At 54.1% G+C, this 26,088-nt stretch overlaps 3 protein-coding genes across 3 annotated transcripts; 1 reads left to right on the top strand and 2 right to left on the bottom strand.

Annotated features, from left to right (window-relative positions):
- Positions 1 to 2,252: 2,252 nt before the first annotated feature.
- Positions 2,253 to 6,099, bottom strand: LOC141977755 (mast cell protease 1A-like). The gene is made up of 5 exons (XM_074939413.1): positions 5,994 to 6,099; positions 5,740 to 5,887; positions 5,426 to 5,561; positions 4,632 to 4,883; positions 2,253 to 3,209 (listed from the first exon to the last, which is right to left on the bottom strand). The coding sequence occupies exons 1-5, from the start codon at positions 6,052 to 6,054 to the stop codon at positions 3,078 to 3,080; spliced, it is 729 nt and encodes a 242-aa protein (XP_074795514.1). The 5' UTR covers positions 6,055 to 6,099; the 3' UTR covers positions 2,253 to 3,077.
- An 8,911-nt stretch (positions 6,100 to 15,010) lies between these two features.
- On the bottom strand, positions 15,011 to 19,522 carry LOC141977977 (mast cell protease 3-like). Its single transcript, XM_074939813.1, has 3 exons — positions 19,481 to 19,522; positions 15,562 to 15,813; positions 15,011 to 15,145 (listed from the first exon to the last, which is right to left on the bottom strand). Exons 1-3 carry the CDS (start codon positions 19,520 to 19,522, stop codon positions 15,011 to 15,013), a joined length of 429 nt encoding a protein of 142 aa, XP_074795914.1.
- A 4,837-nt stretch (positions 19,523 to 24,359) lies between these two features.
- S1PR4 (sphingosine-1-phosphate receptor 4) lies at positions 24,360 to 25,586 on the top strand. The gene has a single exon (XM_074939557.1). The coding sequence runs from the start codon at positions 24,360 to 24,362 to the stop codon at positions 25,584 to 25,586; it is 1,227 nt and encodes a 408-aa protein (XP_074795658.1).
- Positions 25,587 to 26,088: the final 502 nt, after the last annotated feature.

Below are 26,088 nucleotides of genomic sequence, written 5' to 3'. Positions count from 1 at the left end.
TTTGAGACAAATTCTTAAAAAATCATTCAGGTTGACCCGAAATGACTCCTCCCTGATCCAGCAAATGCAAACACGTGGATTTTTAATTCAATCTTGTGAATATTTTTTGGAGCCTGGCTCATCGTTTCTGAATGGTTGGCTGTTGTTTGTCAGTGTAACTTGTTTGTCTTACACGAAAAAAACAGAAAGACCATCCTTAAGCATTGTTCCCCACTAAATTTGTATAGCATCTCAAACTTCCACGCGGCATCTGTGCAGGGGGGGTTTAAAATCTTAAAAGCAACTTTCCCTGCTCCCCTTCAAAGCTTTCTTTACCAAATCTTCCTCCTTTATCAATCTACTTCCATTAGGGTTCTGGAGACAGAGGGAGCTAGATCCCCAGCTGGTATAAGTCTGCTTAGCTTTACTGAAGCCAAGGGACCTAGGCTGATCTACACCAGCTGTGGATTTTGCTGATGATTGTGATGGAGGATGGGTGACTTGGGTGGAGCCTGAGAGTCTTAAATGTTGGGGTTTGGAGATAAAGTTATCAGCGATGGTTGTGATAAAGTTGTCATGTCTACATGTTGATTTTTCCATGGTGTCTCATTGTTTTTGCTGATACAGACTAACACGGCTACCCCTCTGAAATCTGCCATTTAGACTGTTATCAGAAGCCATGTGCCTTCTCGCCACTCCAATGTTTGACTGACAGCTTTAAACCCAGTTAGAAAGGGATGAGTTTTGCTCTGTGACACATGAGTGCCTCTAACTGACCATGTGGTAGATAGTGAGGGGCTCAGATGGGGGTGGGGGTGGGTAACGGGGTCCAGATCATACCCCAAGTTCCTAGTCCACCGTCTTGTCTCTAACTGTGGCTAGAACCATCTGCTTCAGAATAAAGCGTAAGAAACCCAGTTATTAGATAAATTACCCCAGTGAAGCTTCTTCCTATCCCCCATGGTTAGCGCTGGGCTAGAAACTTTTTTACGAAATGGAAGCTGAGAAAGGAAAACACCAAGATGTCATGATATGCAATGAAATCATGCAAGTTGGTAAAGCTGGACCTGCTCAGCACTGGCCTAACTCTGCTCCAGCAGTGGGAGTTTTCCTCCTCTCGAGCTTTTTCTAGCAGTGATCAGTGACAAACCCAGGGCCACAAGAAAAGCACAAGGAGGCAGCGGGCAGTATGTGAGAGGGTCTGTATCTAAACTGAACGGCAAAGCTAATCAGGCAGCAGGTTTCAGAGTGGTAGCCGTGTTAGTCTGTATCAGCAAAAACAATGTGGAGTCCTTGTGGCACCTTAGAGACTAACAAATTTATTTGGGTATAAGCTTTCGTGGGCTAAAACCCACTTCATCAGATGCGTGGAGTGGGAAATATAGTAGCAGCACATGAAATCACAGCACATGAAAAGATGGGAGTTGCCTTACCAAGTGGGAGGTCAGTCTAACGAGACAATTCAATTAACAGTAGGATACCAAGGGAGGAAAAATCACTTTTGTAGTGGTAATGAGAGTGGCCCATTTCAAACAGTTGACAAGAAGGTGTGAGTAACAGTAGGGGGAAATTAGTATGGGCAAAATTAGGTTTTGTAATGACCCAACCACTCCCAGTCTTTATTCAGGCCTAATTTGATGGTGTCCAGTTTGCAAATTAATTCCAGTTCTTCAGTTTCACGTTGGAATCTGTTTTTGAAGTTTTTTTGTTGAAAAATTGCCACTTTTCGGTCTGTTATCGAGTGACCAGGGAGATTGAAGTGTTCTCCTACTGGTTTCTGAATGTTATAATTCCTGATGTCAGATTTGTGTCCATTTATTCTTTTGCATAGAGACTGTCCGGTTTGGCCAATGTACATGGCAGAGGAGCATTGCTGGCACATGATGGCATATATCACATAATCAGGTGGGTTACACATTCCCAGCAATAAGGACCAGGAACACCTACAGACCGTGCCCTTCCCACTTGCAAAGTTCCCTCTAGACAGGAGATATTAAAGGCTGCATAGTCCGGAACCAGAAAACCACATGGGTCTTTTTCAGTTCTCCTGGGGCACTTCCCCCTGTGGCCTGGGAAGTGGAAAGAGGGCTGTTCTCCTTTGGGCTGAGGTGCTCATTTACACCCATGCAACCCACTGAAATCAAAGGGCCTACCCCATTGCAACTGGGAGCAGAATTTGGCCCTTTGTGTTTATCTGGAGAATGATCAGAAACCCACTGAAAAGGGACGTTGTGAAGTTGGAGAATGAGACACTGTGAAATGCAGATTGGCGTTTATTTTTTCAGGCTTGTTACATGCCCAGCATTGCAGCGAGCGACAGAGGAGGAATGGAGCAGTGACCGGGGTGAAGGGGGTGTGAGAACATAGCGTTGGGGAGTTGGGGACTGGCCAGGATTCAGACTCCTGCTGCTGCATGCTTTTGCTGGACCCTTTCCAGCCTCCGGATTTCTTTCCGCTTCGGCTCTGACAATGTGGCACCAGCTGAAATTGCCAGGGAGAGAAACTCCTCTGTAAACCCAAGTGAAGCCCAACCTCAGCCTGGGACTGAACCAGGGAAACAAACCAGGGAACGCCCAGGAGGGAGCGAGCACAGGTTAGAGCCTTCCCCTCCAGGTGGTCCAAAACCACCTCCTTGGGCTGATTTCAACCCTCTTCAGTGCCCCCTGCTCTAGAATTATCCCTGGCTCTGCTCTGATGGTCTAGGCACATCCCGGAGACTGGGCAGCTGTGCCCTATTTAAGTCAACTGGGACAGAAGGAATCCTGAAGACCCTCAGAACAGCAAAGCCCCTGGCTCGTATTGAGCCTCTGCTTCTTCAGGGGACCAGTCAAGAGAATATTCACTCAGGGGGCTGAAAACTTGACATTCCTCTCCTGAGCCAACAGAACCCAGGTGACAAGGGACCTGCTGGGCCTGCAGGCCTTCAGAGCTACAGTAACAAGGCCATAGAGGCACCTAGAGAGAGTCTTGTCCCCTACGGTTTCATACAACACCAGGAAGGGAGAAAAAGCCATGGATGCAGTATAAGGGAAAGCAGCACGGCTCTCCAAGGCAGAAGATGCTGGAGGAGAAGCTGGAGCATCTCCCTCTCCGGTCCTCTAGCCCATGATCTTTCTGATCCACGGAAGGTAGTTGGCAATGCGGGTGTAGACGGCAGGAGGGAAGCTGTAGCCAAAGGAAACAATTCCCTGTGCCACCCCGTTGCAGATCAGAGGCCCCCCGGAATCCCCCTGCCAAACAGAGAAGAGGAGAGACTTCAGAGGCCCTCCAGACACAGGGCCAACTTAATCCCTAGTGTAACTTACCGCAGGGGTCAACCCGTTGAGTTGGCTGTTCTGTGCAAACCCAATGTGGTAGCCCCATGTCACAGGTACTGCAATCACTGGGTATGACTGCGGCTCATGAATGATGTTCCCAAGTAAGCATTACTGGAGCATTGCAGCTGCATCAGTGTAGGGTGTCCAAACCCATCCAGAACCCTGGGTCAGCGCTCCCAGGGCTAGCCCGTCCTGCCGCGGCTTCCCGGCTGTGGTACCCGAGTCAGCTAAATTAAAGCCAGCTTGGCTACGTGTACACCTGGCGGCGATCGCCCCCTGTGACCGCGGCAGAGACGTACCCGCCGGCACTGCCCAAAGCGATCTGGGCGAATGATGGCGTTTTCAGCTCGCGCCAGTTCCAAACAGCAGCAAGGGGGAAAAGGGTCTTGGCGAAATGAACCATTTCCTTGGGGTGTCGAGCTTTTTCAAGGAAAAACGGAGAGGAATTTCTGAAGGGCGAGGCGTTTCGAATCGAAAAATCAAAACGTTCTGTTTTGAAAAAGGTGTTTCAATTTTGTTCAGAAATTGGGGGGGGCAGGGAGGGAGTTGTTTTTTTCACCGAAACCATTGCGTGAATTTAACACAACTTTGTGCAATGTTTCGGTTGACCTAAATCTGCATGTTTTTGCCAAAAATAAAATAAAAATAAAAACGGGGGTTGAAAAATTTTGCCCAGCTTTCCTGTAGATGGGACTCACAAAGGAACCCGTCGGTGCCGGGCCATGTGCTTCCACAGATCTCCGGGCTCAGCAGCAAACCCTCCTCGAGGAGCTGAATGCAGGGCTTGTGTCAGCCTGGGTAGCAAGAAATAGGGTGACCAGACAGCAAATGTGAAAAATCAGGACGGGGGTGGGGGGTAATAGGAGCCTATATAAGAGAGCTACCCAAAAATCGGGACTGTCCTTATAAAATCGGGACAGCTGATCACCCTAGCAAGAAACCACATGGGGGAAACCCTTACGGGAGACACATGAGCTGGCAGGAGATTTGCAACCATGAAAGTCCCTCCTCTTAGAGTTCAGAGTAACAGCCGTATTAGTCTGTATTTCCAAAAAGAAAAGGAGTACTTGTGGCACCTTAGAGACTAACCAATTTATTTGAGCATAAGCTTTCGTGAGCTACAGCTCACTTCATCAGTATGCATCCGATGCAGTGAGCTGTAGCTCACGAAAGCTTATGCTCAAATAAATTGGTTAGTCTCTAAGGTGCCACAAGTCTTCCTTTTCTTTTTCCTCTTAGAGTGGAACCTAAGTAGCTTGCCTGGCAGTCCCAGCCCAGGAGCTGAGGTCCTGGTGCCTACACTTCCACCCGGTTGCCGGTGTTTCCAGTACTGACCTGGCTGGAGTCCTTGAGGTGGTGGAAGCTGCCGGCACATAGCATGCCATCGTTGAGGTTGGGGTAGATGCTGAGGCATTTCCTGCGGCTGTAGATGGTGACGTTGGTCTCAAAGAGCCTGTTGGTGACCCTCTCTTTGTCAATGTAGCCCCATCCCGCCAGGCTGCACTTGGTGCCGGTGGGGACGTCGCTGCTGGTCTTGGGCAGAGGGATGACCTGGATGTATTTATTCAGCTTGGCCTTCGCTGTCAGCTGGGTGGGAGGAAGAGGAGGAGTATTAAGCCCCAAGCAGTAGTCAGTGGAATCTGGAGGCAGGGGTGAGAATGGCTCAGGGAGAAGATGTCCAGTGGCCCCACCTGGCCAGGTGATGGGAGAGACTGAGCATCCTCAGAGCCAGTGCTCAGCAACCTACAGCATCAGGCCCTGAGCCCTTACACTAAGCAGCCTAGGGGACAGGGAGGGAGGCAATACTGGAGAACATGCAGCTTGCAGGGGATGTGCGACAGTGAGGCTGACACTGGGTGATCTATTCTGAGCGGGGCTGAGTGCTCCTGACCCCCAGGGAACTCCAGGAAAGTTGAGGTTGCAGGATCTGCCCACGGTTTCCTTTCTCTGGCTGGACCATCTCAAAATAATAAAGCCCAGTTTGCAAAGTGAGCTTTGACTTCTCCCCACAGCACAAGACGTAAAATTCTCTCTCTGTTCTCAGCCATCCGCATTTAGCCCCTCAGCCCCCCTGCTCCCCCGAAGCAGCTGTCAGGGAGACCTCCCCCCGCTGCAGACAAGTCACTTACCTTTAGCAGCAGGATGTCATTAGCTATCAAGATGTCGTTGTATTCAGGGTGGTTGTAGTAAGTCTCAACCCCCAGCACCTGCTGAGACTCCTCTGGCTTATGGATATCGTGAGCTCCCAGGATCACGGTGATATCCCTGAAATGGGCAGGAGACAGCGTGGGTCACTTTCCCTGGCACAGCCCCTCTCCCCTCCCCGAGCAATGGGGGCAAGGATGCAGAGACATCTGGCTTCACACAGACTGCAGACGAATCCTGCTTTAAAATTTATTCTGTCAACCAGTGTGAGAAGGACAAACCCGGCGACGGTACCTACCCCATGCAGTGAGCGGCGGTCATCACCCAATCCGGGGCCACCAGAAACCCCCCGCAGCCGAAATCACCCGAGACCTTCAGGGCTGCCATGTAGGGTCTGGAGTGGGGCTTGGCTTCATGCCCCCCAACAATCTGATTCCGCAAAGCACCTGAAAGACACGCAGACTCCTGATCAGGAGGTGAGGGGATGGCTCCTTCCTCACCTTGTGCATAGACCCTGGATAGTCACCCTAGCCCATGGCTTCCTCTACTCACCAGCATGGGCCAAGGGGTAGGACAGGGAAAGCAGGAGCAGGAGACACTGGGGCCACTCCATCTCTGAGTTCACAGCTCCTCGGGTCCTCTTCCAGGCTGGGCGCCAATCTGAGCCTCCTGCTGTCCCATGGCTGGTTTTATAGCCTCAGACCAATGAAACTCGTAAACCAGGAAACCGCATGTGCTGGGCTGATCTGAATGATCCTGGCACAATCAGATCCTTGTGCGTCTATCTTCTATCTCCTCTCCACTGGCCTCTGGTCACTTGCTTCAGATGCTCGGAAGCTGGCCCGATCACCAAGTTGACCACTTCTGGGGGGGTGCAGGACAATGCATCTCCTGTTCCCAGTGGGGCAGCCAGTCAGGAGAGAGCAGTCGCTGTGTTAACGGGCCCTGCTTAAAACAAACATAAACCTGGCTCCATAAAGCACCTTCCCCAGGATCTCAGAGCTGATGCCCCAGCATGCACTGTGCTCATGATAAATGCCCCCCCATAGATCAACACTGGGCATGGGGTTTTCCTGTGGGGCATGGAAAGCATGGGGCCTACACAGCGTGAGACAAGGAAGACAACGTCTGCAAACTGCCCAGTGATTGGGTGCAGGTGTAACCTCCCCGGTGAGTGTGTTATAGGTGTCATGTGGTGCCCGATCCATGGCGGAGCCGTGGCTTTCTAGCTCAAGCTACGGCAGCTGGTGCTTTTAGCTCCGGAGGTCTGTGGTGTGCTGGCGAAGAGGGTGGCTGTCACCCAGCCAGCAGGGGATCTTCCGGGGCTAGCAATGGACAGATGGAAATGTGCTCTGTAGAACAGGCCCTAGTAGGCTGGTTAGATTGGAGTGGAGAGGCCTCGGTCCTTCTGTACCATTCCTATCCTATGTCTATAGCACGTCTCACGTGCACAGATCAAGGCACTTAAAAAGGCAGGCCAGGACCGTTATCCCCATCTTACAGATGGAGAAACTGAGGCCCGGGAAGCGGACGTTACTTCCCCAAGGTCGCCCTGGGATGATGCAGTGCTGGTGTCAGCAGAGATTACATGTGGGTGCAAGTAAAGGCTACGCATTGGGACCAGCCCTCTGCAGTGAGCAGGAGTCGTTCCCAAGCGCTGGGCCGGCCGTGTCCTCTATTCCCAGGAGCAGGGGATTAAAAATGGGCTGGATATGGGCAGAGACGTGGGGTTAAGTGTGAGTTTCATGCCCTGTCAGCCCCCATTTGCTGCATGTGGGGTCTTCAGCTCACGCTGTAGCAGCTTGTGTGTTTAGCACTGTAGGTGCCGAGTTCAAACCTAACGCGTTGACCAAGAGGGTGGTCGTCACTGTTGTAACCCGTTTGGAACTTGCAGTGGGTGCAGCACTGGTCTGGGACCCAGGAGACCCTGGTTCTGTTCGTGGCTCTGCCACTGACCTGGCTGGGTGACTTTGGGCAAATCACAGCCCTGCTCTGTGCCTCAGTTTCCCCATCTGGACAATGGGGATAATAATATTCACCTCCTTTGTAAAGCGCTTGGAGATTTATGGCTGGGATGTGCTAGACAAGAGCTAGGAGGTGGCATTATTATTATTATTTTATTAAGCCCTATGACTGAGTAGTTTAAATTGTTCCCTTGCATGTGTCTATGTTGAGTTTCATCTCCCGTCAGGTAGCCAAGTCCTGAAGGAATTCCTCATGCTCCCCCTTACTCTGGGTTAATCTCACTCGTTCTGTGGCAACACCCGGTGTGGCCATCTCATTATGAACCCTCTGGTGCAGGCTGTTAATAAACGATGTGGCCTGCACCACTGCAAAGTCCTGCGTCGTGGGAAACCCCGCTCCTCTCCTCTCCCTCTGAGAACCATCTGTTCGTGTCACGGACCTCGTGTGACGGCTGGAGCCAGCAATAGCCGTAACCGTTCATGTGAAGAGCACGAGAAGGTGGCGGGTGGTGTGGGAGAGGATCTGTATCTCCTTTCAATCGTGACGGGTTCTGTGCCTTCCTGGAGATAACCGTCAAGAACACCAGCCGCCTGAGAGTGTCCTTTCTGCTGTCATACATTTTTCCACTGGGCAGAAGGCGCTAACGGCTGCCCAGTCTGTAACCGAAAACCACACAGGCCTTTGCCATCTCGTCGGGGGCAGGAGTGGGGGGGTGATACTTCTCTCTCTGCGGAGAGCCCACGTAAAGCCTGTGCACCGCTTGGCTCGGATGCTATCGTCACAAGCGTGGTATTGGAAGAGAAGAGACTTAAGGCCTCACTTAGGCCGAGAGTTTCCATGGAGACGCCGTGAAGGGGCCTGATTTTCAGCAGGTGACTGCTCGGCAGTCTGTGAAAATCAGACCCTTCCAACTGGGCTCCCAAAGTCATTAATCTTCCTTGGAAATCTTGGCCTTAATGTCCTGAGGTTGATGGCGTCAGTGGGACATAGAGGAAGAGAAGATGCTTCTCCCCTCTGCGCTCCACCCCGGACGCCGCTGAGTCCATCCCAGACATCTGCCCAACAAGAGCAGCAATCCGAAGCAGGAGCTACCAGAAGAGGTTCTGTTACCTCCTTCCCACTGCAAACACCTTCAGCAGGAGGACAGTTAGCTGGCGCTGCTTGCTCAGTGCCTGGTCTGCAGGGGCTTGATTCAGCCCATAGCCATAGATCCCAACAGGAGCTGGCTCAGACCCTAGGTAAGAAGAGGACCTCAAGTCTTAGCAGACAGGGAAGTTGTCTAAAGAGCCCACTTGCCTAGAGCTCTGCTCTAGGTTCAGTGTCAGATCCTTTGAGGGAAGGGTCTCTGGAATTATCCCTGGTTCAGTTTTGTGCCATATTCACTGGGGGGGTCAATGGGGCCATAGCTGCATTTGACATCAGCTGAGCGTGTGGCTCTGGGACTCGGTTTTGTGACCCCTTGCCAAGATGGTCAGGGAGGCAACCCTACGCTCTGGGGGGTCACTAAACCTCTGATTGCCAGAAGCTGGGACTGGATGACTGGGGATGGCTAACTCAGTAATTGCCCTGTCCTGCTCATTCCCTCCGAAGCCTCTGGTGGTGGCCACTCTCGGAGACAGAAGTCTGGGCTACCTGGGCCATTGGTGTGACCCAGTATGGCCATTCTCACATCCACAGATACAGACAGAATCCTGAACCCCCCTGCTAGAGACCCTCATGTCCTCCAGGGGACCAGTCAGGGGACTCTTAACTCAGGGGATTTAAATCTTTAAAGAGCACATTTTGCATATCTCTTGGCAGGCTAATGATGCCCCCCCTAATCTCTGCTCACACAAGGGTGTGTTTGTCCCCAGGGAGAAGAGCCTCTTCCTCTAATGATGATATTTAAGAGCGGAGAGCCTGTTAGTGCCCTGCCCTGGGGAGGAATTAGGGGCCTAGTTTTATCCCTGTAGCTTCATACAACACCCCTAAGGGGGGCGCACACACAGAGCAGAGGCAACATCAGGAAAGCAGCACAGGTCTCCAGGGTAGCAGATGATGTAGGAAATTGGCACCTTTCTTTCCTGTCTTCTATCCCATGGCCTGGCAGGGAATGTAAGTCAATTGGAAAGTATAAGGAACTATACACACTGCTGTGTCTGTGCACATGGTCCAGCCATTATATAGGGCCCTCCAACAGGCTGATCTGCCCCTTTCAATGCCTGGAGCCAGCCAGCCTTCTTCCATTATCAGACCCTGCTGAGAAGGGGGGTCAGGGGCTTTCTATGAAGGGCTCAGAGAGTTAAAGGTGGGAGAGGAGCTCATGGAGCATCCTTCTTTCAGCACTGAGAGGCCATTGCAGAAGCTTGTAGGAGCTGTAACTCAGGGTGGTCAGAGGAACTGCTTCTGTTTGGCATTTCAAGAACACAGCTGTGTCCTGAGGCAAGGGCCTGGGAGGGTCTGGCTGTGGCGTGAGTTGGGGCTGGGGAGTGTTGTAATAATTGGGGCCGAGCAGACCCACCCTGATTGGGAGCCGGCCTGGGAAAGTTGGGAGAAGGTTATAAAGTGTTCCAATCCCCGGTCGCAAGAGTTGATGGGAGAAGGTGACAGAAAGACTAAGTTAGACCAAACAAAAAGGCCGACTGGTCTAACTGAAGGACTGGGCTAAGACCGTGGCTGGGGAACAAGAGGTATGTGGGACCAATCAATGAACCACAATTGGTGTGTTGGAAATTAGGCCTAAATGGTGGACAAAATAATGAGGAGATTGGTTATTCCACCCCTCACTCCCTTCTGGGGTCCTTTAAAAAGAAACTTTGGAGACAGAGAGAGCTGGCTGTCTGGGAGACAGGGGAACGTAAGGAGCAAATGAAACCCTCATGGCTGCTATTCTCACCATCTCCTGGGACCCACTGTGACACCGTTAGGCCTTTGTCATCCTGATCCTGAGACGGGTCTTGGCTAGGACTGGGGGAATAATGGATTTTTTGGTTCTCTGGCAACTCTGAAAAATAACATAAAAGTTTTTGTTTTGGGTTGAACCGAAAACAAATTTTTCAGTGAATCACAAAGTTGGAGAAATGCCATGTCAGGCTGAAACAGAGCGTTTTGTGCAGACGCAAAATGGTTTGTTTGAATTTTGGGCATTTTGACCAAATATCCTAGTGGGGAGGGCACTGCCTTTTTATAGCCTTTAGCCCAGCAGGTAGGGAACTCACCAGGGCTGAGGGAGACCCTGGTTCAATTCTTCTCTGTCTGATGTGGGGTCTTCCATGTTGTAGGAGCATGTCCTAGCCACTGGACTACAGGTTGGCTCAATCTCGCTGGTTGAAGCTGTTCTGTTGGGCCAGGGAAAAAGAGCACAGATGACTCTATAGCCTAGTGGTTACAGCCCGCCATTAAAACAGGGGAGACCCACGTTCAAGTCCCTGTTCCGATGACTAACTATTTAGGGAGAGTAGAGCAGCTTCAAGAGAAGGGACTGAGAGTGAGGTTTGTGCCGAGAGGCCGTATCTGACCCACAACAGAGATACAAGGGGAGCCCTTAGATAAAACTCCGGCTGCATTTTGGAGATAAGAACTCAGCCTGCTGCAAAGCGCTAGCCACTCAGCGCGGTTCCTCCACGTGCGCGGATCGCCCGCTTGCCACGGGGATTGCTGACGGCTGCCCCTGATTGCTACTCATAACCACAGCGGTCAGTGGCTGGTGGTTTCACAGCAGAAGTGGAGGTTGCTGGGTCTGACCCATCCTGTTCGTAAGCCTAGATCCCTAAGGGAACACACACGTTGCCAGGGCTGGATTTAGGCAGGGTCTGGGCTTCAGACTTGGAGAGTTTCCCCCAAAATCAGGGAACGGACAGAGGCGGAGCAGCAGGTAGGGGATGCGGGGATTTGATGTGGGAGGAAGATCAGAGACTCAGGAACTGGAGGGCGGCTGACAGAGCCCATCTGTAGGCACTGGGAGGAAGAGTCTGTTTTAAAGTGGGTGAGGCAGCAGGAAGCGGGGCGGTCGTTGAGGGAACACGATTGAGCCTGGCGGGAATGGCAACAGTGCTGGGAGAATGCTCTCCAGGCCGGGGAGCGATTGTACCCAGGAAGCAGGGGAAAGATGGGAAAGGCTCTGTGGCGAAGGCCAAACTTCAGACAGAAGGTACTGAGAAGCAGACAGGTAGGCTGTCAGGGAGGAGGGGGCTGGGCTCAGCTGACCTGGGGTCCAGGCTGCGTGGGTTTGTGGAGGGGAGAGACTGGGGCTGGGGCCTGGAGGGTTCTGAGAGGGGCCCTGAAGAGGTGGGATGGCCATCGAGGCAGAGTGCTGTAGAGTGGTTTCTGGCCAGGGGGAGATGCTCACGAGGCAGTAAATGGTCAGGGTACTGCACAGCCCTATGGGTAACCATGGAAATCGAAATGGGAAGCTCAGTTAAGTGTCAATCCTTCACTACAGCAACGTCTGCTAGCCCAGTCCTGGGCCGGCACACCCCGATCCCGCCCCACACCGGTCCTCTGACTCTGCTCCTGGGCTCCCCACACACTTGGCTGTGGTAATGCACCTCAGCCCTCCTGACCCACAGCCCCCTGCCTGCTCCGCTCTTGTGACAATTGGGGCGGGAATCTCTCTGTTCACCATGTCTGGATCCTGGTGGATGCCATGAACTTCTTGTTATGGAATTGTTGGAGTGGGGAATGCCTCTGGGTGGATGTGGAACCCACCAGCAGCTGCAGCAGGTACCTACTGGGCCAGGGACAAGGCCGAGTCGTTAACCTTAAGATCTGTGCTCTGAGCAGACAATGGTCTCATGTACTAAGGGGGTTGCCAAATCTCTCTGGTGAAGTGGAGAGTGGAAAAATCACCATTAGTAGCATCTAGAGGACCATATTGTGCTGGGTGCTGTCTGAACTTGCAGTGAGAGAGATGCCCTGCCCCAACCAATTTACAGTCTGAATAGACAAAGGGTGGGAGGGGAAACTGAGGCATGGAGCAAGGTGAAGTGACTTGACCAAGGCCACGCAGCAGGTGTGTGCCTGAGCCAGGGATAAAACCCAGAGCGCCTGGACCCTAGACCAGTGTCTTACCTATTAGAACAGTAAGCATCTTCTGCTTCAGTTGGGAGGAGAAACTCTAACCACAGAGAGGTGTGCCTCATCAAAAGACACAAACAACTCTGTGGGGTTTTTCGGCTGCAGGCACAGCCCTTCCGTTGGGGGGCAGGAAGTGCTACCTTCACCTTGTATTCATCTCAGGACTGTGTTTACACCAAGCCCTCCCGGCCCACTTCCTGCTGTTAGAGCCGATTCTTCTGTGTTGATCAGTTTGTCACCAACAGTTAAAAATCATGTCCTGCCAGGGCAGTGAGAACAAGACAGATCCTCTGCTGGTGCAAATCAGCTCTGTGGGGTTATGGCCATTTCCACTGGCTGAGACTCTAGCTGAGTGTATTAAGAGTTGGGGCCTGTTGTGTTAAGTTTGATGGAACAAGGGGGCCTAGAGCCTCCAGAATGTTAACATGACCCTGTCACTGTACAATAGTAAAGAGTTAAACAAGTCTGGAGGTCAGAGACTTTGGCCTGCTTAGCTCCGTGGCAGCACAATTCATGCCAAAGTTTGCAAATGTCTTGAGCAAGCTGCATAAAAGAAAAAGAAGCGGCCCGAGACATAAAGCCCTTTTTGGAAGGGAAACAGAGCGATTGTACAGACCTAACTTAGCCAAACCCTTCCAGAGTCCCCTTTTCCAAGAGAGCGTGTCGGTTAGTGTCTCTTATTTTTGTCAGACAACCTTTCTTGGGAGGGTGTGGGGGGAGGAAAGGGTTAATGTGATGGACAGTCACTCTCCCTGCTTTGGACAAACAGACACAAGGGGGAGAAGCGGCAGGGACATAAAAGTGGGGGAAAACGCAGCCTTTGTGGCCATTCTGAAGATCCGGGCTGGCTGCTCAGTCCCAGACGGTGCTGAGTCTCTCAGGGCGGCTCTTCTCTGGGCTCTGGCTCGGTGTCACCTGGCTGGTCTGATCCCTCTCCCTGGCTGGTCTTTCTCCAGCTGGGCAGAGCTGGATGGGCCAGCTCATCTTGCCGCCGGGCTGGTGTGGCGTAGCTGGTCTCAGAATCCGGGGACAAGCTGCAAGAGGGAGAGGCGACAGGAGGCAAAGAGCCGGGGGTGGAGAGGAACACAAAAGGGAAGGGGAGAGAGAGCAGGTTGTGTGCGTCTCAGGCTGGAGTCTCCACAGGTGGGGTGTTGAAACTCAGCCCTATTGTGCTGAGCTCTGGGAGTCCTTGTGTTCTGGACAGTGTGTGTAGAATCCCCTTTCAGGGCTGCTGCAGGTCCCAGGATGGTCAGGGAATGTAGCGTGGGGAAGGCTAATAAATGCGTACATGGCAGTAGGTGCATGGGGTGGCAATGGGAGGGGATCAGGGTTTGGCTGATCCGAGCCCTCTGGCTATAAATGAGACCCAGTGTACTCTCTTTTCTTACTGGTTTCAGAGTGGTAGCTGCGTTCGTCTGTATCAGCAAAAACAACGAGGAGTTCTTGGGGCATCTTAGATGCTTTCGTGGGCTAGAACCCACTTCATCAGATGCATGGAGTAAAAAATACAGTAAGCAGGTATCCCTTTTACAACAATGAGCAGAAACAAACTTCAAAATAAGGCAGGAGACTTTACAAAATGCAGGAGCTCGTTTATTGTCATGCTTGTTACACTCTAGCACTGCAGAGACATAGAAGGAATGGGGCAGTGAGGGGGAGGAAAAACAGAATGGGGAAGGAAATGGTGTCCCGTCCCACCAGAATTTTCAAGGTGGGGGGGGAAGGCCCGTCTCAAATTGGGATGAGCAGTGGGACTCTTGCAGATTTTTTCAAACTGATAATCTGCAATAAAAAAAATCAGATCTGGTCAATGGAAGCAGTTTGGTTAATTTCAAAACATTTCATTTTTGATTTCAACCCTTTAAATAAAAAGGTGCCTTGCCTTGCCTTGCTTTGCCTTGCCGTTAATTCAAATTTCAAAATGAAAAGTGGCCTCAACTCCAAACCCAAAATGATCCATCTAGAAAATGTCAAAATAGCCAGTTTCCGCAATCCAGAAAAAAAACCAACCCCTAATATTTTCTATCGGGAGTGTCCTCAAAGCCAGCCCTGAGCCACAGGCCGTTTGGGTTTTGATGAGTCAGCATTTCCCGACAAAAAGCCTTTGAATTGGGTGTCTGAGCCCCGTCAAAATCCCTGTGCTTTGAAACGCTCCCCGGCACGGTGGGATTCGTGTGTGTTCTGAACCAGGAGGGGGCTGCTTGGCTGAGAAAAGCTTTGTTCCAATCCATTTGGGCCAAAGCTGAGTTCCTTGCCATGTTTTCACTCCCTCCTCACCCAGGCTAACCTGGGGGGGTTGCCCGCAATGCAAACTTGGCGAGGGGCTCAGGATTAAGCCCTGTGTGTTCTTCCTGCGGGGAGAGGCGGGAGAAAAGTTCTGATCCACTACTGATGGTATTTAAATGTAGAGGAAAGGGCAGCCCAAAAGGAGGAGTCGGTGGGCATGGTTCTCCCTATAGTTCCCTGTAACACCCCGGGGAGAGAAAAGCCAGCGACTGCAGCATAAGGAAATGCAGATGCTGGAGAAGCTATAGCATCTTCCTCTCTGGTCACTGCCCCATGGTCTTTCGAATCCAGGGCAGGTAGTGGGCGGTGCGAGTGTACACCGAGGGAGGGAACTGGAAACCGTAGGAGACAATCCCCTGGGCCGCCCCGTTGCAGACCAAAGGGCCACTGGAGTCCCCCTGAGAAAGACACAGGGAAATAGGGTTAAGTAGAACGTAGGCACTGAGAAAGCGCATTGTGGGCTAGCGGGCACGAACGCAGGATATAGAGCCACTGATGGCTACTTCCAATCCTGGCTCCACCACCGTGTGACCCCAGGGGACTGGCTCAACGGCTCTGGTCTTGTGTCTACTAGGGAATATCTTTCAGGGGCGTGCGCAAGGGCGGGGAAGCTCTGCTGGGGCAGGGAAGAGCCAGCTCCTCTGGCTGCAGGGGGCACAGAAATAAAACGAGGACAATGTTTCTGAGTGCCCCTTTGGTGCCTCTGTGGCTCATGAGTGAAGTGGGCCATTAAAGTGGCTGGGGATGTCCCTTCCCACCCGCTGACCTCAGGGCAGCATGGCTGGGGAGGACGGGAAGGGATGGAGAGACGTACGTAGTTGACGTCAGTGCGCTTGTGGTCGCTGGCCGCACAGACCATGCCGTCGCTGAGCTCTGGGTAGGATAGGAGACATTTCCTCCGGCTCAGGACAGTGGCGTTGGTCTCGAAGAGCTTGTCCATCGCTACCTCTTTGTCAATGTAGCCCCATCCCGACACGATGCACTTGGTGTCTGCGGGGATGTCGCTGCTGCTCTTGGGCAGGGGGATCACCTGGACGTATTTATTCAGTTTGGCTTTGTGGCTCAGCTGTTATGGGAGGGGAGACAACATGTTAGACCCTGCAGGAGATGAACAGGAAGGTTTTGGGGTTTTGTTTTTCCAGGTGCTTGCTCATCAGCAATCTGCCTGGGGGCAGGATGTAGAAATGGGGGTGATACCAAGTTGGAGGTTGAGCCCCAAAGCTAGACACGTCCTGACCGTCACCTTCTGATGTTGGAACACCCACATCCTTGGGTTGTGTGATGCCAGCCCAGGGACGGAGACTGGGCAGTGTCACTTTCCTTGGCCAGCTACTTCCCTAGATGGCCAGTGCTCATCCACTGGGAACCGGCTGTCCTGGGATTGCGTCATGATGTCACGCCTGTGCGGCCACAACAGGTCCATCGGCGTTTGAGTCTGCGGAGCCCAAACCCGTAACCCACTGATGAACGTGCCACCTGGTCACCTCTGTGCCAATCCACAGAGGGCATGAATAATGCTGCCCTCACTTAGCCTGACCAGATGTCCCAATTTTATAGGGACAGGCCCGATTTTGGGGGCTTTTTCTTATATAGGCTCCTATTACCCCCCACCCCCTGTCCCGGTTTTTCACACTTGGTGTCTGCTTACCCTTCCCTCACTACAGAACTGCAGCTCTAGTTACAGCAGCCCGTGAGGTTTGCTCTGGTTCAGTCCCTGCTGTGGTAGTCGAGAGGGCGGCTGTCACACAAGGACAAAGCCCAGAGAGGTGGATCTAAATACCAGAGGCCCTCTGCAGCAGATGTAACCTACAAACCCTAAGAGTATGTCCACACTGCAATAAAACACCCATGGCACTTGGGGCCTGGGGCAGCTGGCTCAGATGCAGGGCTAAAAATTGCAGTGTAAAGCAGGGGTGGGCAAACCCCCGAGGGCCACATCTGGGTATGGAAATTGTATGGCGGGCCATGAACGCTCACAAAATTGGGGGTTGGGGTGTGGGAGGGGTTGAGGGCTCTGGCTGGGGGTGTGAGCTCCGGGGTTGGGCTAGAAATGAGTTCAGGGTGCAGGAGGGGGCTGGGGCAGGGGGTTGGAGGTGTGTGGGGGAGCTCCAGCTTGGGGTGCGGGCTCTGGGATGGGGTTGGGGGTACAGGAGGGTCTCTGGGCTGGGACCAAGGGGTTTGGAGGGTGGGAAGGGGATTGGGGCTGGGGGTTGGGGAGCGGGAGGGGGTCAGGGGTGTAGACGCTGGGCAGTGCTTACCTCAAGCAGCTCCCGGAAGAGGCGTCATGTCCTCCCTCTGGCTCCTACGCAGAGGTGCGGCCAGGTTGCCCTGCGTGCTGCTCCGTCTGTGCCCCCCCGCCCTTGGAGTTGACTCAGAGTCGCCTGCCCGGGGTAGGGGCGGGGGTTTGCCATGCACCTCCTCCCCATCTCCGGCAGAGCAGCCGCCTCAGCCTGCCCCCGGCGCCGCTCCCTTGTAACCAGCCGCGGCGGTGGCAGGCGAGGAAGCGCAATGGGGAGCTCCAGGGTGGCCGCCCACTGCCCAGCACGCGCTGCCATCTCATGCAAACTCCCCATTTCCTGTTCCCCTCCTCCCGGTGGGTGCGTGCCTTGCTGGGTTGAGACCTACGCAGTGATTTCTTGACCCCTACTGATATCTCAAGATATAAATGACTAATGCACATCCACCCAATGCTGCTTGGGCGATTAGGGGGATCGGAACCGGGGACCTCCTGCATGCAAAGCAGGGGCCACAACCACTTGAGCTAAAGGGTAAGTTGCCTTTGTTGTCAGCAGTATCAGACTCCTCTACGGAGCAGTCGCTAGAGGTGGCTGAAGACCCATCCTGGGAGAGGAAGGGTTACGTACCCAGGTCTTTTTGTGGAGCGGGCAATACAAAGGCCTTTCCAAAGCTTGATTTTTCTATGAAACATGCCCTGACTGGAACGAGGATGTACAGGTCTCAAGGGAGAATGCAGTCAAAGACGCAGATGGCAGGTAAAACTTGACCAAAGGTTCGTGTGACTTATGTCTGCACGCACACGTTGCTGCTTGAGAGCCTGAACGAGTCTGAGACTTGTCCCTGGCTCTTGTGGGCAGATGCCCAGTTATCGAGGCATCAAAAGCAGATTGTGAGATTGGCTTGAGAGGAAAGGACAAGAACTGAAACGGCGTGATAAGGAGGAGCCCTGAGATAACACTCAGGCTGTGTTTGCAGAGATAGGGACTCGGAGCATCACCGAGTGATGAGGATGAAAACTTGGCTCCCACCCAGGCCAAGCTCTGGAGATGCTAACAGCTGCTTGTGACCGTCGCACATCACTGCATGTCTCAATTCCATACGGCTCACAGTTGGGCCGGTGGATTTATTGCTTCTCGGAAGAGCAGAGTTTCTCCACCACGTGAAGCCAAACGTGAGCTGTGCTGGCCACCTGAAGCGGCGTGGATCGCTGTGTGAATCCAGGTGGGAGCTCAGACTGGGATTCTCAAAGGAGACTGACTAGAGGCCCAACTCCTGTTGAATTTCAGTGGGGCCTGGACCCCGAATTCCCATTGAAAACCCCAGCCACGTTCAATAAATGACCTGGCTTACTGGGAGGCAGATTGTGCTGCTGGGGACGCACGGGGAAATCTGGTTTCCGGGGGGTGACTGACAGCAGAATCTGGCCCTGAGGGTGGAGACATTTTGTAGTAAAAATCAAGTCACGGTGGATCAGAAACAATTATTAGCAGACACAAAACAGCACCAGGAACAAGAGAGGCCAGGCTGCGGCTGTTTTTTCAAAAGCAGATCCCAAAGGCCTTTCGATTGTCCCATAGCCAAGGGACTACGGTTATCATTTTAATTTGTATTACAATAATGCCTTAAGGCCCTGGCCCTATTGTGTGTGGTGCTGTACATACACATAGCAAGAGGCTGTCCCTGACCCAGAGAGCTTACCGTCAAAGCAGACAAAGCGTGGAGGAGAAACTGAGGCACAGAGCGGGGGAAATGACATGCCCAAGGTCACCCAGCAGGTCAGAGATGGGAATAGAATGCTGGTCTCCTGACTCGTAGCCCATTGTCCTAATTACTAGGCCACACGGCTCCCCAGGGGCAGGCCCGCCGACAGCAATTCCGGGCCCCAGGGCAGAATGGTCAATGGGCCCCCACGCATGCACAAGCCGCACCTGCGCAGATGCGGTCCACCTGCCATTTGGGCGGTGAGGGGCCAGCGCTGATGGTGCCCTGCCCCTTCTCCAAGGCCCTGGCCCCTGCTCATTCCATCCCCCCCGCCCCCCCCGTCGCTTGCTCTCCCCCACCCTCACTCACTTTCACCCGGCTGGGGCAGGGGGTTGGGGTTTGGGGTGCAGGCTTTGGGAGGGAGTTTGGGTGCGGGAGGGGGTGAGGGGTCGGGCTCTGGGAGGGAGTTTGGGTGTGGTAGGGGTGTGGGGTGCAGGCTCTGGGAGGGAGTTTGGGTGCGGGAGGGGGTGAGGGGTCGGGCTCTGGGAGGGAGTTTGGGTGCGGGAGGGGGTGAGGGGTCAGGCTATGGGAGGGAGTTTGGGTGCAGGAGGGGGTGAGGGGTCGGGCTCTGGGAGGGAGTTTGGGTGTGGTAGGGGTGTGGGGTGCAGGCTCTGGGAGGGAGTTAGGGTGTGGGAGGGGGTGAGGGGTCAGGCTATGGGAAGGAGTTTGGGTGCGGGCTCTAGGCTGGGGCAGGGGGTTGGGGTGAGTGAGGGGGTCAGGAGGTCGGCACTTACCTCGGGCAGCTCCTGAAAGCGACCGGCACACCCCTCTGGCATCGGCTCCTAGGCAGGGGACCCAGGAGGTCTCTGTGCACCACTGCCTGCAGGCACCACCCCCGCAGCTCCCTTTGGCTGCAGTTCCCGGCCAATGGAAACTGCGGAGTCAGCGCTTGGGGCGGGGGCAGCGCATGGAGATTCCCTGTCCCCCCAGGGGCCGCAGAGATGTGTCAGCCACTTCCGGGAGCGGCGCGGAGCGAGGGCAGGCAGGAAGCCTGCTTTAGCCCCGCTGCACTGCCAGCAGTGGTGGCTGGGGGCCCCCAGACCCTTTTAAATTGCCCGGGCCTCTGAGCAATTGCCCTCTTTGTCCCCCACATCAGTGGGCCTGCCCAGGAGCTCCATTCAGGCAGACCATCATAATTGGAACTAAGTTGTCAGCCACCTCACACGGGGACAAAGACTACGTTCAGAAACCCAGACTTGTGCCCACTGACTTGCCCTGCCCCTGTGGGTAGATGGAGGGCTCCGTTCTCCTGGAGAGGCAGATGCCACAGTGAGGAGCAACTTTCTAAAGACCCAGCCAGATAGTGGAATATGTCTGCTGATGATGGACAGATAGGTAGATTTGTACGTTCACAGATCTATAGATTTTTTTTTTTCCAGATCAGAAGGGATCATCTAGTCTGACCTCCAGCACAACCCAGGCCATAGGACTTTCCTGAATTTACTAGTGTTTCAAGTGCAACAGCTGTGGGTGTGGCTGAACTAGGGCTGATCTTTTATAAAAACATCCAACCATGATTTTAAAATGTCCAGTGATGGAGAATCCATCACAGCCCTTGGCAAGTTCTTCCAAAGGTTAATTACCCGCACTAGTAAAAACTGGCACCTTATTTCTTGTCTGAACTTTTCTACCTTCTGTTTCGAGCCGCTGGATCTTGTTAGACCTTCGCAGGCTAGACTGAAGAGTCCACTATTATGAAACTTCTGGTTCACATGTAGGTATTTATAGACGGCGCAAGTCACCCCTTAAACTTCTCTGATAACTAAATAGATTGATCTCCTGATACGAGGTATGGGTTCCAGTTCTTTAATCATTCTCCTGGATCTTTGGTGCACCATCTTCCGTTGATCAACATCCGTCTTGACTTCTGGACACTATAACTGGACATGGTATTCCAGCAACGATCACACCGGTGCCAAATATTAAGGTAATAACCTCTCTACAAAGACGTGATATTCCCTTGTTTATGCACCCAAGGTTTGCATTAGCCCTTTTGGCCACTGGATCGCACTGGGTGCTCATGTTCAGCTGAGTAGCCACCGTGACTCCCACATCTTTTCAAGTCACTGCTTCCCAGGACAGAGTCCCCCAGCCTGTAAGTGTGGGCGATGGTCTTTGTTCCAAAGTGTATGATCTTATATTTGGCCATATCAAAACATGCATAGTTTGCCTGCGCCCCTGCTTACAGGGTGATTCAGATTGTCTGTGTCAGTGATCTCGCTTCATTATTTCCCACTCCCCCAATCTCTGCAACAGCGATAAACTGGATCAGCAACGATTGTATGTTTTCTGCAGAGGGCCAAGAACTGGTCCCTGTGGGATCCCACTAGAAATCGACCTGTTCCACAATGTTTCCCCGTTTACGACTACTTTCTGGGATCTGTCAGGAGCCAGACTATAATCCATGTAATGTTGATGATTGAGTGACAGATCGATAACGTGTCTGTCGATTGTAGACAGATCCAATCCAGCACTTTTCACGAGCATCTTTACTACCGCCCTTCCCACCCCCCAATTTTTAAATCTATACATTTTTACAACACCGTTTCCTTGGTGAGGTTTTATTCTCAGTTGTCTCATCAGCCGCTCCTTGCTCGGGGAGGTAGGCGGAAACGGCAGCTCCTAGTGCCAAGAGCGGGAATTCCTTGCAAGTTTCCACGCCGTGGCTGACGCGTTGCACAGCACCAGCGTGGCTTGCGTGAGGCAGAAGCAACTAAGTGGGAACACAGGAGCCCCGGGTTGGCCTTGACATGAGGGGGTTTCCCTTCTCAGAGGTGCAGGGGGCCAGGTGGCACAGCTGTGAGTCAGTGACTGAGAACAATGAGATGCAAATCAACCTGTATTGAGCAAGCAGCGAAAGAAGGACCCAGCTGAGTTTAGCCCGTTTGCCAGCAGAAAGCCCCAGCAGGAGCGAATGGGTCCCTGATGGGACAACCCCTTCCACGCCCCCTTGTAATGCTTGGGACTCATCTCCCGTCGGGCGTGTCATGTTGGAATGGCGCAGAGTGGGAGGGTTCCTGGGCCTGCTTGCAGGCTCAGGGCCTTGGCAGGAAAGGTGCCAGCAGAGTCAGTCTGGGAAGAGCACAAAGCCGGGTGAGATATGCCTCTCTGCCTTACGGGAGGGCTGCGATTTCGCTGTGGCCAGCGGTACCTGCCGGGGGCAGAAGGTGGCCCCTGTCCTTTCAGCGCGTGGCCTGCAGCTCCGCCCCAGGCCATCTCCATTCTCCTGCCGACCTGCTGGTGCCAGCGGGATTCTGCGGCTCTCAGCACTGGGACCGCTCTGCCACTGGGTGGGTTGACTGCAAGCCGGCGAGTGCCCCAGCTGGGCGTGATTGAGCAAGGTGCTTGGGCACTGCCTGATTCTCAGCCCATGACCAATCGTCTTATTTGTGGCCAGCGGCCTCCTCAAAGAATCCCCTTTACAGTCAGGGGACCTGGGTCCTGGGTCTCTTCTAGCTCATGGCAGACCCCCCCATGCCTCTTACTACTTGTGACAGGCCTGATCCCGCAGGCATTACTCTGGCAGAACTCCCCTGACACGGGGAGAGACCCCCCTGCAGGTACTGGGACACTTCTGCCTTTCAGCCCATGCCGAGAACCTCGATCTTCCCTGGGCCATGCAGACACCGGAGCTGCCCCGCCCCACGGCCCTATCCGAATCCAGCTCTAGTACGGCATGGGGTGAACTCCCTAACTGCCCTGCCCCATGCTTGGGCTCAGCTCCACCTCCTGGCTGTCTTGTCCATATAGGGACTGGCGAGAGGGTGTGGTGTGGGTGGGGGAGATGCATCATGAGGGTGGGGTGGGAATGGGAGGTCTGCAGGGAGGCAGGAGGGTGATGCAGGTGCCCAAGGGCAGGGAGAAGGGAGTGCAGAGAACCAGACAGGGCCTGTAACTTTGCACTGAACCCTGCAAAAGCCACTGCCATCCCTGCAGCATGGGGAGCTTTGTATTCTCCTCTTGTGCCCAGAATGTCTCCCGCCGTGGGTGCGTCTCCGCCAACAGCCTTTGCACCTTGGTCCGTGGCTTGCTGGCAAGAGCGGCCCTTGCTGTCCGTGGGGAAATGCCTGGAGCCTGCAGAGCAGCTAACCCCGCCCCCGGCCCGTCGCGAAGAGCTCCGGGACCATGAGCATCAGGGGAGAGCAGGGAGGCCTGCCGCTGAACTCGAAGATGCCCTCAATTGTTTTGCGCTTCCTCCACCCACCTCTCAGCTGCGCTGGGTGGGTCCATCCTGCTAAAAATGCGGTTAGTTCTCGGCGTGTTGCAACTTCCCCTTTTCTTTCTCTTCTGCTAGGTACAAGTGCCACGCACCCTGCACGAGCAGCCCTCACTGCCACCTCTGCCAGGACCTCCTGCTGAGAGCCAGCAGAGCCTCCAGCCCCTGCCTGCCAGGTGAGTCCAGCCAGAGCTTCATGGGGGCAGTGGGTGGTGAGGGGTTGTTCCCGATCCAGACCTTCCTTGGTTTCAAAAGCAGGTCACGCATTAATACCAGCATTGCAATGTGGCCAGGACTCCTGGGTTCTATTCCTGGCTCCCTGTGGGTCCTCGGGCAAGCCACAGCCCCTTTCTGTTCCTCAGTTTCCCTGCCTGTGAAATGGGGGTGATGTGACTTATCTTTGTAAGGTGCTTTCAGAGCCTCAGATGGCAGAAGCAATGTCAGTGCTCAGTATTAATGCAAGGTTTTCCAGCAGACTCTGGGCTCCATCCTCGCCTTAGACCTGCAGGTACCCACGGCTAGTGCACCTTGAAAGGAATCTGCACCTTAGGATGCCCAGACAGCAAATGTGAAAAATCGGGAGAGGGGGTGGGGGGTAATAGGAGCCTATATAAGAAAAAGACCCAAATATTGGGACTGTCCCTACAAAATCGGGACATCTGGTCACCCCACTGCACCTCTACGTGTCTGTGCACAAAGAAGCAGGTTGCGCCAAGCACCCCCAGAAACGAGCTAATGTATCTGAGACCATACGGAGACTGGAGGGCTTCTCCTTGATGGATGCAAGGAGGGTGTCTGGGCACTGGTGGCCGAGGGAGGCTGGAGATTAGGGAACAAGCTCTCCGTGCAAGGCCAGGCGTTGGGAACACTTTAACAGAAATGCTGAGATCCCAAAGTAGAGGCCTTTGTGTAGGTGTAGGAATGGCAGTGCCCCCTTGCCCCCTTGGCTAAGGAGCTTTCACTCAGCCCGGAGCGACACCATCCAACCAGGTTAGCTAGAGTCACCATCAAGCCAGCTGTGGAAGCAGAAAAGCCGGGCTATTGCTACATTCATGTTCCATCCGCACGTGTTCCCATTTACCAATGAACCGGTGGACAGTAGCTCAGCCCTCACTGCTGAGAAATGATTTCAGCTGAACTGGGCAGTGGTGATGCTTTCACTCACAACAGGAAACCCTCTTGAACAACAGGAAGCCTTCACTATCATGCCCATACAACTGTGAGCATTTCAAAACATCTCACGTTTACTCTCTTGCAGAATCCCGGGCTGCCAGACGGGGGCGCCGGCTCTGACCCCTGCTCCATCGGCTGGACGCGGGGCCAGCTCCTGTCCTGTTTTCATGCCTTCTCTAGCTCTGGGCTTTGGCCTTCCTCAGGGCTTGCCGGTTCCTCAGAAGATGCCTGCTCCAGGGCTAAGCCGTTCAGTAGATCCCTCTTTCCCTCCTCTCCTAACTGTCAGTCCCGAGGCCAGGGTTAGCCTGCTGTACAGCGTGGACTCCTGTCTGCAGCTGGCAGCCAGGCAGAACATCAACCTCATCCTGCAGCACTACAATTACACAGGGAAGCTGGGCAGCCGGCGGCCCCAGGAGGACAGGATGGGCCTCCTCAAGGTGGCCTTCATCACCATTAGCTGCCTCATCGTGGTGGAGAACCTGCTGGTGCTGATGGCCATCGTGAGGGGCCTGCACGTCCGCCGGTGGGTCTACTCCTGCATTGCCAGCATCACGGTGAGCGACCTGCTGGCCGGGGTGGCCTATATCTGCAACATCTGCCTGTCGGGCAGCAGAACCTTCCAGCTGACGCCTGAGCTGTGGTTCCTCCGGGAGGGCGTCCTCTTCATCGCCCTGGCCGCCTCCACCTTCAGCCTGCTGGTGACGGCCATCGAGCGCTACAGCACCATGGTGAGACCCATTGCCGAGAACGAGGCCAGTAAGACCATACGCCTGCGTAGTCTCATCGTGTCCTGCTGGGCCTTGGCCATCCTCATTGGGATGCTGCCTTTGCTGGGCTGGAATTGCCTGTGTGACTTCCGCAGCTGCTCCACCCTGCTGCCCCTCTACTCCAAGAACTACATCCTCTTCTGCGTGGTCATGTTCAGTATGATCCTTCTGGGCATCATCGGCCTCTACGCCTCCATCTACCACCTGGTCCGGGCCAGCTCCCAGCAGGTCATCACCCGCCACAGCCGCAAGAGGTCCCTGCGGCTGCTCAAGACCGTCCTGATGATCCTGGGGGCCTTCATTCTCTGCTGGAGCCCGCTCTTCGCCTTGCTGCTCCTCGACGTCTTCTGCGAGTCCCAGACCTGCAAGCTCCTGAAGGGCATGGACTGGGCCCTGGCCCTGGCCTTGCTCAACTCAGCCATCAACCCCCTCATCTACTCCTTCCGCAGCCTGGAGGTGCGCCGGGCCGTGCTGTGCTTCGTCTGCTGCTGCTGCATCCGCCTCGGGCTCCGTGGGCCCGGGGACTGCTTGCTCATGGCCGATATCAACTCGGGATCCTCGACCGAGAGCTCCCTGCGGACTCGCGAGAGCTTCCGCTGCTCCGTGGCGCTCAAACCCCGGGGCCGGTCTAGGGAACCTCTCTCCAGCAACTCCAGCATGATGAGCAACCTTACCAGTAACTGAGGGGACAGCGGCAGGCTCCAGGAGGGGGCCTGCCCATGGGGATGTGCCCTCTTGGCCGGGACTGGGTGTCAGGAATAAGGCCCGGCAGCTGCTCCTGCTCAGGTTCCTCATGGGAACAGCTGGGCTGCGTGACCACCCCAGTGGCTGACTGACTGGCTGAAGCAGCTGGCAGGCTTGCTCTTAAGCCCAGAAGCAGGAGCAGAAATGATGCTGGCTGCTCAAAGCATTTGCCACGGCTTCTGACCTGCCGCCCTCACTCCAGATAACCTGGTTCTGACCCTCGGCTCTGATTCCCGACTTCTGACTCTGGTTCCGATCCTGGGCTCTGACTCCAGCTGTGATCCTTGGTTCTAGCCTCTGGCCTCTGGCCTCTGACTCCAGCTGATCTAACCACTAGGCATGGCCGCCCATATCCTGGTCCCTGACACTGGGCACTTGCTTTCAGAAGGGGTGGGGGGAGGGGCATAAAGGAGACGACTGCAGAGAACTAGATCTCGGTGGA

This window comes from Natator depressus, chromosome 25 (genome assembly GCF_965152275.1).
Source record: "Natator depressus isolate rNatDep1 chromosome 25, rNatDep2.hap1, whole genome shotgun sequence".
NCBI classification, from domain to species: Eukaryota; Metazoa; Chordata; order Testudines; family Cheloniidae; genus Natator; species Natator depressus.
Note: the sequence above shows the minus strand (reverse complement) of the source record. Positions and strands in the feature narration are given on the sequence as shown.